Source organism: Sycon ciliatum, chromosome 8, assembly GCF_964019385.1.
Source record: "Sycon ciliatum chromosome 8, ocSycCili1.1, whole genome shotgun sequence".
Lineage (NCBI taxonomy): Eukaryota > Metazoa > Porifera > Calcarea > Leucosolenida > Sycettidae > Sycon > Sycon ciliatum.
In genome coordinates, this window is record NC_088650.1 from 17,309,088 (window position 1) to 17,324,147 (window position 15,060).

The window sequence follows — 15,060 nt, forward strand, 5'->3', positions numbered from 1 at the left end:
CACACACACACACACACACACACACACACACACACACACACACACACACACACACACACACACACACACACACACACACACACACACACACACACACACACACACACACACACACACACACACACACACACACACACACACACACACACACACACACACACACACACACACACACACACACACACACACACACACACACACACACACACACACACACACACACACACACACACACACACACACACACACACACACACACACACACACACACACACACACACACACACACACACACACACACACACACACACACACACACACACACACACACACACACACACACACACACACACACACACACACACACACACACACACACACACACACACACACACACACACACACACACACACACACACACACACACACACACACACACACACACACACACACACACACACACACACACACACACACACACACACACACACACACACACACACACACACACACACACACACACACACACACACACACACACACACACACACACTACTACTACTATGTACAACTGCCACAAAATGGCCACGTCGCTCCCAGAAGCGGGAGACAACAGCGAGAAAAAAGAAACAAGGAGAATAATTGAGGTGAAAGGGGACCGTTCTACACATAGCTAGTGTTTCTGTCTTCGGTGGCGGGTGAGGTCCTGCGGGCGGGAGAATCGTTCGTTACATAGGCTGCATTGAATGGGCAGATTAGTCCTCTGGTCCTTTCGCAGTCGTTTGCCTCGAGTACAATTATGGCGGTTAAAACCAGCCTGACTCTTCATGCAGCGATCACAGATCGAGCAATGGTGCTGGCAGCAGTCCAAATTCAGGCTGCATCTCGTTGAAACAGCTGGTATTTCGTCCGATGTCTGACGCTCCACACAACGATGAACTGCAAAACCGCCAGCGCTTTGAAACCAGCGGTCACAAACTCCACAGTGACGGGCCCCAGGCTGCTGGGCAACAGGTAAGGACCGTACAGCTGAGCACTTGTGACGGTGAATCCCACGAGCAGTGAATGATCGGTTGCAAACCTTGCAGGTGACTTTGTTGTTGTTACACTCCACGAGATCATCCGGAGTCTTTGCAATTGCCTCGCGCCATGCTGGGCGATCCTGAGCCAAAGTGAGCCAATTCACTATGCCACCGAAACGAAGATCACGTGCGACGAGGTCTTTCCATCGCAGTCGTGGCCCACAGGCTGGGCGTGGATCTGAGAAGAAGCTAAACAGTATCAGCTTCGGAAGCCGGTTATCTGGCATTCTGGCGACATGCCCAAGCCACTGCAGACGGCGGTGTCTGACGGTATCAGATGGCAGTGCCATATCACCCCAGCGTCTTCGCAGCTCCTGGTTGTTGACATGCTGCAGCTGTTGATCGAGCCGGGATACACCCAGAATTAACCTGAGGGAGCGGTGGTGGAAGTTGTTGATGGCAACCATGTCTCTCTTCAGCGGAGTCCAGCACTCACAGGCATAGAGCAATGTGGACAGAACGCAAACATCGTAAAGATGGCGCTTGGTGGCGATGGAAAGGTTTCGGTCAAGAAAGACACGGCGCATAAGGTCGAAAGCTGCCGCTGCCTTACCGAGTCTTCTGGCCACATCTGCAGATGAGCGGGTGTCAGCAGTTATCACAGAGCCAAGATACACAAAGGATTTGACACTTTCGATCTCCTCCGGACCAACAAAGAGCGGAAGGCGGTCAGCACATGATAAATTTGCACCAACGGCCATGAACTTGGTCTTCGCTGTACTCAGAGTCAAGCCGAAGGAAGAAGCAACACACACACACACACACACACACACACACACACACACACACACACACACACACACACACACACACACACACACACACACACACACACACACACACACACACACACACACACACACACACACACACACACACACACACACACACACACACACACACACACACACACACACACACACACACACACACACACACACACACACACACACACACACACACACACACACACACACACACACACACACACACACACACACACACACACACACACACACACACACACACACACACACACACACACACACACACACACACACACACACACACACACACACACACACACACACACACACACACACACACACACACACACACACACACACACACACACACACACACACACACACACACACACACACACACACACACACACACACACACACACACACACACACACACACACACACACACACACACACACACACACACACACACACACACACACACACACACACACACACACACACACACACACACACACACACACACACACACACACACACACACACACACACACACACACACACACACACACACACACACACACACACACACACACACACACACACACACACACACACACACACACACACACACACACACACACACACACACACACACACACACACACACACACACACACACACACACACACACACACACACACACACACACACACACACACACACACACACACACACACACACACACACACACACACACACACACACACACACACACACACACACACACACACACACACACACACACACACACACACACACACACACACACACACACACACACACACACACACACACACACACACACACACACACACACACACACACACACACACACACACACACACACACACACACACACACACACACACACACACACACACACACACACACACACACACACACACACACACACACACACACACACACACACACACACACACACACACACACACACACACACACACACACACACACACACACACACACACACACACACACACACACACACACACACACACACACACACACACACACACACACACACACACACACACACACACACACACACACACACACACACACACACACACACACACACACACACACACACACACACACACACACACACACACACACACACACACACACACACACACACACACACACACACACACACACACACACACACACACACACACACACACACACACACACACACACACACACACACACACACACACACACACACACACACACACACACACACACACACACACACACACACACACACACACACACACACACACACACACACACACACACACACACACACACACACACACACACACACACACACACACACACACACACACACACACACACACACACACACACACACACACACACACACACACACACACACACACACACACACACACACACACACACACACACACACACACACACACACACACACACACACACACACACACACACACACACACACACACACACACACACACACACACACACACACACACACACACACACACACACACACACACACACACACACACACACACACACACACACACACACACACACACACACACACACACACACACACACACACACACACACACACACACACACACACACACACACACACACACACACACACACACACACACACACACACACACACACACACACACACACACACACACACACACACACACACACACACACACACACACACACACACACACACACACACACACACACACACACACACACACACACACACACACACACACACACACACACACACACACACACACACACACACACACACACACACACACACACACACACACACACACACACACACACACACACACACACACACACACACACACACACACACACACACACACACACACACACACACACACACACACACACACCTTTGACCTTTGACGCCCATCGCCGGAGGCGATGATAGCAATGCTACGGCAGAAGCCATAGCAACTTGTGCTGGGATTACACCATTCAACACCATTCAACAGCTTGCAAGGCTGAAGAATTGACCGTCACTATTCAGCCTGGTCTACACCATACAGCTATTTGGAGTGACATTTTCTGGCCAGTGAATCCCTTTTTTGGTCTTTTTCATTTTTTTCTTTTTTTTTTTCTTTTTTTTTTCCCACACACACATCACACCACATACTCCGGCATGCACTGGCTGTTGGTAACCACCCAGGAGAATGAAAGAAAAGTCAGGAAGAGTCTGAGAAAGAGAAGAAAGACGTGTGTGACCATAATCGTCGGGAATCGAACCCGCAATCTATCGATTGGAAATCGCTGCACATACCACTGCACCATATGGGACACACACACACACACACACACACACACACACATACACATTTGAAACACATAGAAACAAATCCACTGAAAAAAGAGTCACAAGCCAGCACAATCTACATGTCTTAGAGCAAAGAGGAAGAGGCAGCCAGTGTACTAGCCACAGAATCAGTACTCCAGGTCATCAAACCAATGAACAGCGCACAGTGCTACTATGCATCGCAAATAGGAAATACAGGTAAAATGCTCCAAACCATACACAACCCACTGCCGAGCAGTCTTACTTTCGACGTGAGAGAAGCAGCTCAGAAGAATCACTCAGGGACTGCAGTAGAGAACAAAGGCAAAGAACAAACATTACAACTTTATGACCGCACGGGAAGAAAACAAGCGTGGAAATACACAAAGGCAAACCAGAGGAAGAGAAATCGAGTTAGTTCCAGCACTTCAGTACATCGGATCTAGAATTATATCTGCTGATGGGCCATTCACATACTGTCCAGACCGTGCCCGGCAGCTTTTCCTTACGGGATTTGACCTAGATCATGTACAGTCCAGATCAAATACAATACTGAAAAGCTGCACGGATGCAGGGATGCAGATAACGGCCGCGCTAGGACGGGACAAATATGGAGGTAGAGTAAATCCTGTCAAGGCGACCACCTGTCCGGGAAGACCACTGAAACCAGGACCAAGGGATGCTATTTCCAGTCAAATGACCCTGGATAAGGAGACCAACGTGTAACAGAGATCACCTTGTGAAGGTGCCTTGAGCGGTCATCTTAGACAGGTTCCACTGTAGAGTGGGCCACAGGAGACTGTGTAGCAGACTGAGTTTATGTGAACGATCACTAGTCCGCCATGCACAACACACATATTCCAACACCGCTGACATCTGTGCTGCACCACTAGACAACTGGGGATACCGAATCCAACACCGTGCAAGCTAACAGCAATGTCCAATCAGGCTAAGAGCATAGAATAACGTTACATCACCAAGCTTACAGCGTAGAACACAAAATCAATTTCACAACATCGAACACACACCAGCACCGTAGGCTTACCTGTGATGCCGATGCAGTACTGCGCAGCAGTTCACGTGTTTCACGCGCCGTCTGTCTGCTTTGAGCTAGGCTCTCACGTGTTTCACTCGCCGTCTGTCTGCTTTGTGCTAGGCTCTGGCGCAGCTGTGATACTTGTTCATCCTGCAAGCGAGGACAAGAAGTGCACGCGACAAGAAACAGGTTATCTACGGCATGACCAAGCAATATCCGAGCAGTTTTCTCCACCGGTTGTTTAGTCTTCCACTCAGAGATAGGAGACAGGAGATAGGAGAATAACAGAGACAAAGTACTGCTGATTCAGCAGCAGCAGCAGCAGCAGCAGTGCTAACACACAATCCAGCAAATGCAATAACACTGGAGCAAACAGGGATGAGAAACCGCACCAAACAATTGACTGAGTAGCGAGAGAGGCTCACAAACATCACTTTAAACAAGCTACTGTAGCTGCGATCAGAAAATCGGTTGGTAGAACATCAACGAACTCAAAGGGATTACTTCCTCGGTAAACTTAAAAAATGACATGTTTTCTGCATTATGATCGCTAACACTGGGTCATGTGACACTTTATGGACTGAAGCAGCTGCGGTACAGCCTGGCCCTGACTCACCAGTATCTGATGCTCAGCAATGTTGCAGAACGGACCAGCAACATGTACATACTCTGCAGGTGGTACAGCAGCACCAGAAGCAGCAGCAGCAGTGCGGCCACCGCTGTTGGAGTACATGCTAGGAGTCCCGGCAACAGTAGCAGCACCGCCGGGAGCAGGAGCTGGAGCAGTCATGCCGTACACGGGGGCGTGGACGTGAACGTGAGTATCGCCACCAGACCTTCCGGACGTTGGCGTTGCTGCTGGTGCCACATCACTGAAGTGAAGCCGTGTCGTGGAAGAAGCCTGCGGGCCACCAACATGCGAGCCATCGGAAAGCCGGTAGCTGACATCGAACAAACGCGACCGGGAGTCGCCGTGCAACGGTGTGAAGTCCTCAGATCGGGAGTAATGATGTGACATGGTGGCCAGTGGAGGTGCTAAGCTAGAGTACGTGCCGTCCAGTGGCGCAGCGCCGCCAGCATCAGACCCCGGTGATGTGGAAGCATGATGGTGGTGGATGTGTTGTTGTTGCCTGCGAGGTGTTGTAGATCCACGTGAAGTGATGGGTACAGTGGATTGTGATAAGCTGGATGACGGCCTGGCAGCGGTGGTGGCAGTGGACATTGCTGTGTTGACTCTGCTGGACGAGTGGGGAAAGTCCCCGGCCCCCGATGTGGCTCGGTTATATTCGTAGTACCCTGTGGATGTGGCCATGGGTATGAAGCCAGGAGTTTGTGTGGTCTGAGCTGCCGGCACACCCCCACGCCAATCAGATGTGTGTGCTCCAGCGTGTGGAGCACGATTGGAGCGTGTAGTGTGCGACGTCGTGCCCTCATTCCCGGTCAGTGCCGTGGAAGCACTGGGAGTCTGCGTTGGACGAGACGATGTGCTGAGCGGGGCTGCGGCCGCAGCGTCGCGATGCACACGGGACGAGCGCTGCTGGCGGGGAGACAGATAGATGTGATGTCCGGTCTCGTCCTCAATGATGTCAGCGGACACGGGGCGGGCGTGGGGGTGAGACGGCGACATCGATGATGATAGTCCCGGGGTGCTGCCGTGCACGGTGGTGTGGTCTCGGCCCACACTGGCATGCTGCTGCTGGTGCTGCTGGTGGTGGTGGCGAGATCGAGCCACCGGTGGTGACACGGTGTGAATGTGTATGTGTGACTCAGAGGAAGATGGAGCCTGTAACATAGAGGACGGCATGCACACACGCACAACGAGGTTAATTTGAAAGCTCGTGCAAGAGATCTACACTGTACATGTAGTATGACAACACAACGACATAGCACTGAGGACCTGCATGCAAAAAGAACAGCTGAAACAGATGACCGTATCACAACAGGTATCTTCAAAATGTCCAGGGAAAGGCCATAACATAACTTCATCCGTGACGCACATGCATGCTGTACACTATACCAAAAACTGACTCTCTACAGCGTAGTCTCTTGACTTGGAAATGTGTACGATTGAAGATTTGTGATTACTATATACAATGTACTGTCGTGGACATTGAAATCCAATGGGATGACCGGGGCCGTCGCCCTTAATGCTTTTAGCACGTACACGCACAGTAGTCCACGTACAAACTGTAAAAATAGGCCAGCACTGCTCACGGCTGAAAGGCCAACACCCCGTGGCCGCGTGACTTCTCAACGGATTTCAATGTTCGCTACAGTAGGTAATACAAGCCACTGCCGTCTAGCGGCATGTACGAATCATTTTGACCACATTTGCAGGTGTGCTTACTTCGTCAGAGTTTTGAATGTCCTGCAGAATGCCATGCTGATGTTGCAACGCCTGGCGCAGTCGCGACAACTCCAGTAGAATGTCATCAAGGCGACCAGCGGAGTACGGAGCATGTCCTGGAGGTGGTGTCACACAATACACACACACACAAAATACAGATACGACGAGGTTGTGTGGAAAAGCACAACTTTCGCACAGAGGCAAAGATCGACCGACTCCAGTGCTGGGACGCCGCCTCTGAACACATTGCGTGCACCCCTGATCCACGTCCACTGACCAAAAAAATTCTTGATCAAAATCATTATTGTTTTCCTGTGGGTGCGCATGAAGTGATCACAAATTGTACAGGAGGACCTTTCTCATCAGCCAGGAGTACTTTTGTAGCTTAGAAAATGCAGAGGTTAGATAGCCAGTAGAGCCCGATAATGCAAAATCGGGAATTTGATGATTTGCCACCCAATGGAGTTGCCCGCTCTGGGGAGCTACGTACTCTTGACTAGTGACATAGTACATGTACTGGAGTAGAAGCAGGAACAAAGGTAATGCCTAATCTTAGGGAAACACTCAAAATACCGACTAACTAGCATTCTCATCTCACCATTCTCTGACGCTGTGCTGGTGGCACCAGACCGGGCTGTTTGCGTCGATCTGCTGGCAGCAGCAGAGTCAGCCGCCGCGGCCTGCTGTGGTAGGAACTGCTGGAGGCGTGAGATGAGACGCTGTTGCTCGGCAACTGCGTCGGACAGTGCTGACAGATCATGCTGTGGAACTGTGCAGTTAGTCACACAACAAACAATACAGGGTAGATGGCAAACATGATCACATCTAGGCCAGGTAGGCATACATGCTAGACGATAATACTGCACAGAATGCGGCCATTCTTCACCGGAAGAGAGAGAGAGAGTGAGAGAGAGAGAGAGAGAGAGAGAGAGAGAGAGAGAGGGAAAGGGAGAGAGAGAGAGAGGGAGAGAGAGAGAGAGAGAGAGAGAGAGAGAGAGAGAGAGAGAGAGAGAGAGAGAGAGAGAGGGAGAGAGAGGGGGGGGGGGGGGGGGAGAGAGAGAGAGAGAGAGAGAGTCTTACCATGGGTGGCAGTTCTTTCTGCTTCAGTTGCTTTCAGTCGAGCTTCGGTTCCCGCCAGCTGTGCACGGAGATGCTGGAGCTGGTGCAGATTAGAGACCAAGGCACAGTTAAGTGCATGAGCAGAGTAGACGACAACATAGTGCAATGCTACTACTAAGGATCTGGTGACACATCTGAAGAATGTTTTAGCCACCCATGGCCAATGAGAAGGCATCATTGCCTGTTTGCCTGATGAAGTAAAAAAAATAAAGAATACCGTACCAAGTACATTCCCTTTTCTCGCATGCGTTGTGCCATGCATCACAATTGTACCATAGCTGCATTCATGCTGTATGCAAGATGTGCAACGCGGTGGATTTAGGCTACTAAAGTAGTTCTACTCGGTTTCTGTGAAGTTAGAATCAGGACCGAGCCGGGTAGAGTTGTGTTTCTGGATGAGCGTGATAAGTCTTCACAGCACCCGTAGCACAACGCACAAGCTCGCGCAAGCGGAACAAGCACCTACCTCTGCCTCGGATCTCGCCACTTGAGTCTCCGCGTCTCTCTTCGCCGCGGTCAAGCGGTCGATCTGAGCGCGCTGCCGGTCGGCTGCCTGCTGCTGCGTGCTCAGCTTCTGCTGGGCACTGGCGAGGGACTTGTCTGCTGTGTGTGACTGGGCGGTCAGCTGCTGTTGAGCCGCATCCACGGCTTGCTTTGTGCTCTCAAGCTGCAAACACGTAAATGAACAACACGTAACGTTGAATCCTACTACAGGTGGAATCCTGATAATTCGAACCTCAGAATGCCAGGAAAAAACTTCTAATTATCCGGACATTCTAATTATCCAAACATGAACCCACAACACAATATGTATGTCAAAATGCTCTCATGGTCACGCAGAGTTGCGCTATGGACCTTAGACACAAATTTTACGGACACTGAACTGACCAGCCTGCTCGTGCAAACTGAACTGACCAGTACAATGTACAGTGAACTTTGAATTACAGTTTGCTAACTTCGAATTATCAGCACAAATTCCACACGTTTTCTATGTAAGTGGAATCTGTGGGACTTCTAATTAACCGGACATATCCAGTTCGAGGTTCGAATTATCAGAAATGTTTATGTGGGAATCGTATTGATAAAAATCGGTCCTGGAAAAACTTTTAATTAAGCGGTATGTTCGAATTAAGCCATATTCGAATTATCAGGATTCCACCTGTATCCTTCATCAAATTCCACTGGAGAATAGAGCTTGCCACTACTGAAAATCGGCTAATTTGAGCGCTGGTGATATTTTAGCGATTTTAGCGAAAGGAGTGTTTTCGCTAAAGTTTTGCAGCGCCAATAGAAAATTTGCACGTACAGCAAGCACAGTACGACTCATCTTTTTTTTAACTCTGAAACTTGGATCGCTAAAGTATTTCATAGCGAATTGGTCCTGATTCAGAAAACGCTAAATTTATACCCGATAAAATTAGCCGTTCTAAAGCATTTAGAGTTGAAATGACCTGAAAGCTGCAGCCACCATCCTATTGACTCTTAACAAGCATGAAAAGTAGATCAATGTGATACTCAATTGCCTGGTATGGCTGAGAGCAACCTCATTCGTTCAACAACTGCAATGATTCCACTCAAAAACAACAGTTAGCAGGAAGAAGCTGGCCAAGACAGCAGAGCCTCCCGGCGAAAGAGAGAGAGAGAGAGAGAGAGAGAGAGAGAGAGAGAGAGACAGAGACAGAGAGAGACGCTGCCACATACAGAGTACATACCTCGGCCTCCAGGCGCGCTACCTGATCTTCTGCAGCTGCTTTCGCCGCCATCAGCTGCGCAATCTGAGCACGGTACTCGTCGACAGCCTGTGCTTGCACATCCAGCTTTCGTTGAGCTGCGGACAATGACTGGTCTGCAGTTCGTTGGTGAGTTTTCAACTGGTGATGAGCAGCGCCGAGAGCTTGCTTCGCATTCTGAAGCTGACACAAGACAAAAGACACCAGAAAAGAATGGAATTGGTTACAAAAAAATCTGAAAGCAAGACAGTGTGTGTTCAACATACCTGCAGTATTGTCCAAAGCTTCACGGTGCACAGCACTGAGAGCATGTTATCAATAGAAGTGAACACGACTACAGTGTATTTCATGGCGTCGCACCATAGCCCTCTTCTGTGGAACTCCCCCCAGCCCACAGATGCACACGCACCAAGCGTGGCTATCGCACAGCAATTGCATTAAAAAACATGACCGGAAGATACACAGACGGAAACACTCCTAGATAAAAATAATAATACCTCAGCTTCAAGGTCTGCAGCTTGTTCCTTTGCGCTTCTCGTTGCTGCTTGGGCCCTCTCCAGCTGAGCACGATGCTCTGCCGCTGTTCGAGTTTGCGCTTTCAGTTGCTCCTGGGCAGTTGCAAGCTGCTCAGTAGCATTATGAAGCTACGCAGGTAGAAAACAACAGAGATGGCACAAAAACCGTATGTCAGCCGCGGATTCGGCATGCTGATACACAAGCAGAAGCCAGTAAAATGAGACCACACGTGAAGAAGTCTAGTGAGCAAAGCTGAAAAGCACAAATGTCATAATATTATACCGATAGCAAGAGAACAGTGCAGTGCACCAAAAGATGGCAAGCTACTGAACATGGCGAAATAAAATTGGCTAGCATTATCGCAGTGCTGTGGAAAGGCGTGCATTTACGGCTAAGCCGAGTATGCCAGTGTTACTCTGGGCCTAGGCACTTGGCGTCTGCGCTGGCTACAGAATTCACTGCTGATGGTCAATGGCCGCCGACATGTTTGCGGGATCTCCAATAGCTGTTCCCAGTACTGCATATAGGCCGACATGTTTGTGGGATCTCCAATAGCTGTTCCCAGTACTGCATATACATGTAGCTAGAGTGAGTACAAGTAGTGCGTGGTAGCCAGAACAGAGGACAGTGCATTGGTTAGGAGTTGAACAGGAGGCCGCAGGAGATGCATCTTTGCTTTTAGTCCACTGCTCATCGCAACACCATTGTCAACTGAACATTCAAATATACTACAGTCCATTCACCAAACTGGGGCCCACAGGATTTTCACAGTCTCACTTCATTCTTATTCAAGATCACGATGTGAATGACTTATGTGCAAAAAGTATTGTTTCAGACACATGTATCTGCCCCCCCCCCCCCCCCCCCCCGATTCGGTGAATGGACTACAGTAGGTGACTTACATCTGACTGTAGTTCAGCTAGTTGGTCTTCTAGCGTGTCCTTCTCTGCCGCCATACGGTCAATCTGTGCACCGAGCTCATCCAGAGAGGACTGCTGGGATACTAGGCGACCTTTAGCCTCGCTCAGAGCTTGCTCCGTAACACGGAGCTGCAGCACAGGGTGCAAAAACATAGCAAACACACGCACACACGCACACACAGACACACACACGCACACACACACACATGCGCATACACATACACACACACACACACAATATTATTAGACAGAAAAAGAGTCCTGCAAGAGCCATATCAGCAGGGTGCCTGCTGCAACAAAACATTAATTAATTCTCAAGCTTTGCCAAGTGGCACGATAAAGTTAAAGTACTGATGTTTACGCCCCTTGGGACTAAGTTATAAAACTTCATTGTTTTGGGTATTGAGTGAAGCACTGATTTTAAGAAGTAGAAGGGGAAGCAGAGGTGTCGAAGTGAGACGTACCTTCTCTCTGGTGCGTTGGTCCTGCTGGTTGAGGTACGCCTGCTGGGCGCTTAGCTCTTCCTGCAGCACACGCTCAGCCTCGTCAGCACGTGCCTACGTAGGAGACAAGATCATACAACACGAAAACAACAATGAGCCTTGGAGTCATGTTGCTGGTGTGATGTTGTCGGTCAGAGAGCGCATGTGGTGGAGGTGCAATTGCTTTATTGATAAACAGGCTGAAAGCTGCTGCTTACCTATTTACAGTAAAAGCCATTATTTTAACGAGGCGCATATTGTAACCATTTCCTAAAATTGACTGGTCTACGTGTACCAAAGGTGACGATTCTCACTCAACGCTCAATAGCAACAGTATTGTATCGATTTCTGTATAATGATTTCTATTCTAACGACAGATTTCTCCCCGTTAACTCATTAGAATTAGCACTTCGTTATACAGTGAAACCTGTGACTAACGATCACCCCTTGGGGCCAGAGAAAGCGGTCTTTAGTGGCAGGTGGTCCTCAGTTAGAGGTTTGCACCGCACAACCAAAATGAAGGTGAGACCGTCCGTGCCTGGCGAAGTGGTCTTTAGTTCCAGGCTGGTCGCTAGTCACGGTGGTCTTTAGTTACCGGTTTTACTGTATATAATTATGGCTTTCACAGTACCTACAATGAGCCATGGCATTAAAAAAACGAGTCCAAGTTTACTCCAGGCTCCATTGAAATCAGTAAGGGCATAATGGGTGATTGTTTCTTGGGGAAGTGAGGTTCCCTGGTCCGTGCAAGCTAGTGAATGCCATTGAGATAAATGCCAAGCAAGAAGGGGTCGGGGTATAATGATAAAGTCCTGTATAATACAGCAGGCAGTTCAACTTTCACATGCACACTGAGACAACACTGATACGCTCTTGGCCGCAAATCCTCTCGTTCACATCAACATAGGGTCAAAAAGCCAGTTCGACCCACTGGCACCAAACTGCCTGCCTACATATTACCGTCACCTACCCTGGCAGACTTCACCTCTTCCTGCAGTCGTCGTCTCTCAGCTTCAGCCTGGGTCAGCTGTGGGCAGCAGTAGAAACACACAGATGATAACTAGCCAGTCACTCACTCACACTTTACACGGGAGGGCCCGCAGCAGAAAGCACCACGATTGGTGTTCGGGGAAAAATGATGTGAATGGCAAGCAAAAGTGGCGCACAGAAAGGTTTTACATTGCTGAAGATTTCCCTGCAAAAAGAAGCTTGCTTTACAGACGTGTACTCTCAATGTGTGAAGACTCCACTGTAGCCATCCAGTATATCCATACATCCTCACCACACTCTCCAAGCGGTCTCTGGGCAACTCCAATCGATTACAAAAACATAAAGGATCAGACTTTTCGGGCAAGGGTCATGTTCTTTCTGAGCGCGTTGTAAGGATGTACGCTCACAGAAATTTAGTACAGAGAACTAACTACAAGCTTACCTCCGCCTTCAGTTTCGGCGCTCTGTCCTCTGCGGCTTTCTTAGCGGAAGACAAGCGGTCAATCTGCGCTTCCAGATCTTCCACTGTTTGCGCTTGTTCTTTCAACTGCTCTTTAGCCGTGGAAAGGGCTTGCTTTATAGAATTAACCTAACGAAAACAAAGCAAGATAGATAGGTAGATAGATGAGATAGTTTTCAGTTCATCCTGCACTCCAACACGTCAAGTGTGCGCAAGCGTGCACGTGTGTATGCGTGTGTGAGAGATTTCACTCGAACGTGCATGTATACAATTGTTTCTGCTCTAAAGATGAAAGTTGACGAGCGACATGTGCTTGTGACATTACACTGGGAAGCTGAGGTGAGAATTGTGATTTACGACGGCAATAATACAACATACACATCAAGTGGTATGGCACAGAGCGCACTTCAAAGCCAGTGCAAGACGTGCAGTAAACGATAGAAACACCAGGGTTGCAGGACAGTTTGGAGAAGCCCAAGGCTCAGACAACACATGTAGAATCAAGTACACTATATTAGCACACAAAGAGACAAAGCCAGTTGTAAAACTGATGAGGCCTTTCGTACCAGTACTTCTCAAATCAGTACAAGTCATGGTGATAATGTGTGAAAATGTGTTCTCCTCCGATGAAGTCCTTATCTAAGTACACAACATACATATTGAGAATTGTCGTTCCGCTCCGACATGACCAGAGCTTGCGTTTCCGCGATTTCGTTCCGAAGCTGCTCAAGCTCTGCATCGGTGGCTGCCTGCAAGTTAGGGAGAATGCACATTGGTGTGAAACACATAATACAAATGAACATACACATGCACGCACGCACGCACACACACACACACACACACACACACACACACACACACACACACACACACATACATACATACATACATACACACACACACACACACACACACACACACACACACACACACATACACACACACACACACACACACACACACACACACATACATACACACACACACACACACACACATACATACACACACACACACACACACACACACACACACACACACACACATACATACATACACACACACATATACATCATACATACACAGGGGTATAGAGAAGGGAAATCAACTCTCAACGGCAACTCGCTCTGAGTGCACACGTACACATGTTTGCATGGGCACA

The 15,060-nt window shown here is 49.1% G+C and overlaps 1 protein-coding gene across 1 annotated transcript in view; it reads right to left on the reverse strand.

Annotated features, from left to right (window-relative positions):
• LOC135823926 (adventurous-gliding motility protein Z-like) overlaps positions 1–15,060 on the reverse strand; it is a 53,007-nt gene that overhangs the window by 14,324 nt on the left and 23,623 nt on the right. The window contains exons 20-33 of the mRNA XM_065336806.1: positions 14,555–14,647; positions 13,881–14,027; positions 13,419–13,475; positions 12,431–12,523; positions 11,949–12,095; positions 11,028–11,174; positions 10,513–10,713; positions 9,267–9,467; positions 8,762–8,840; positions 8,280–8,450; positions 7,682–7,797; positions 5,951–7,117; positions 5,344–5,484; positions 4,564–4,604 (exon numbers count right to left, since the gene is read on the reverse strand). Of these exons, the coding sequence (XP_065192878.1) occupies positions 4,564–4,604; positions 5,344–5,484; positions 5,951–7,117; positions 7,682–7,797; positions 8,280–8,450; positions 8,762–8,840; positions 9,267–9,467; positions 10,513–10,713; positions 11,028–11,174; positions 11,949–12,095; positions 12,431–12,523; positions 13,419–13,475; positions 13,881–14,027; positions 14,555–14,647 (2,801 nt within the window). The remainder of the gene's footprint in view (positions 1–4,563; positions 4,605–5,343; positions 5,485–5,950; positions 7,118–7,681; positions 7,798–8,279; positions 8,451–8,761; positions 8,841–9,266; positions 9,468–10,512; positions 10,714–11,027; positions 11,175–11,948; positions 12,096–12,430; positions 12,524–13,418; positions 13,476–13,880; positions 14,028–14,554; positions 14,648–15,060) is intronic.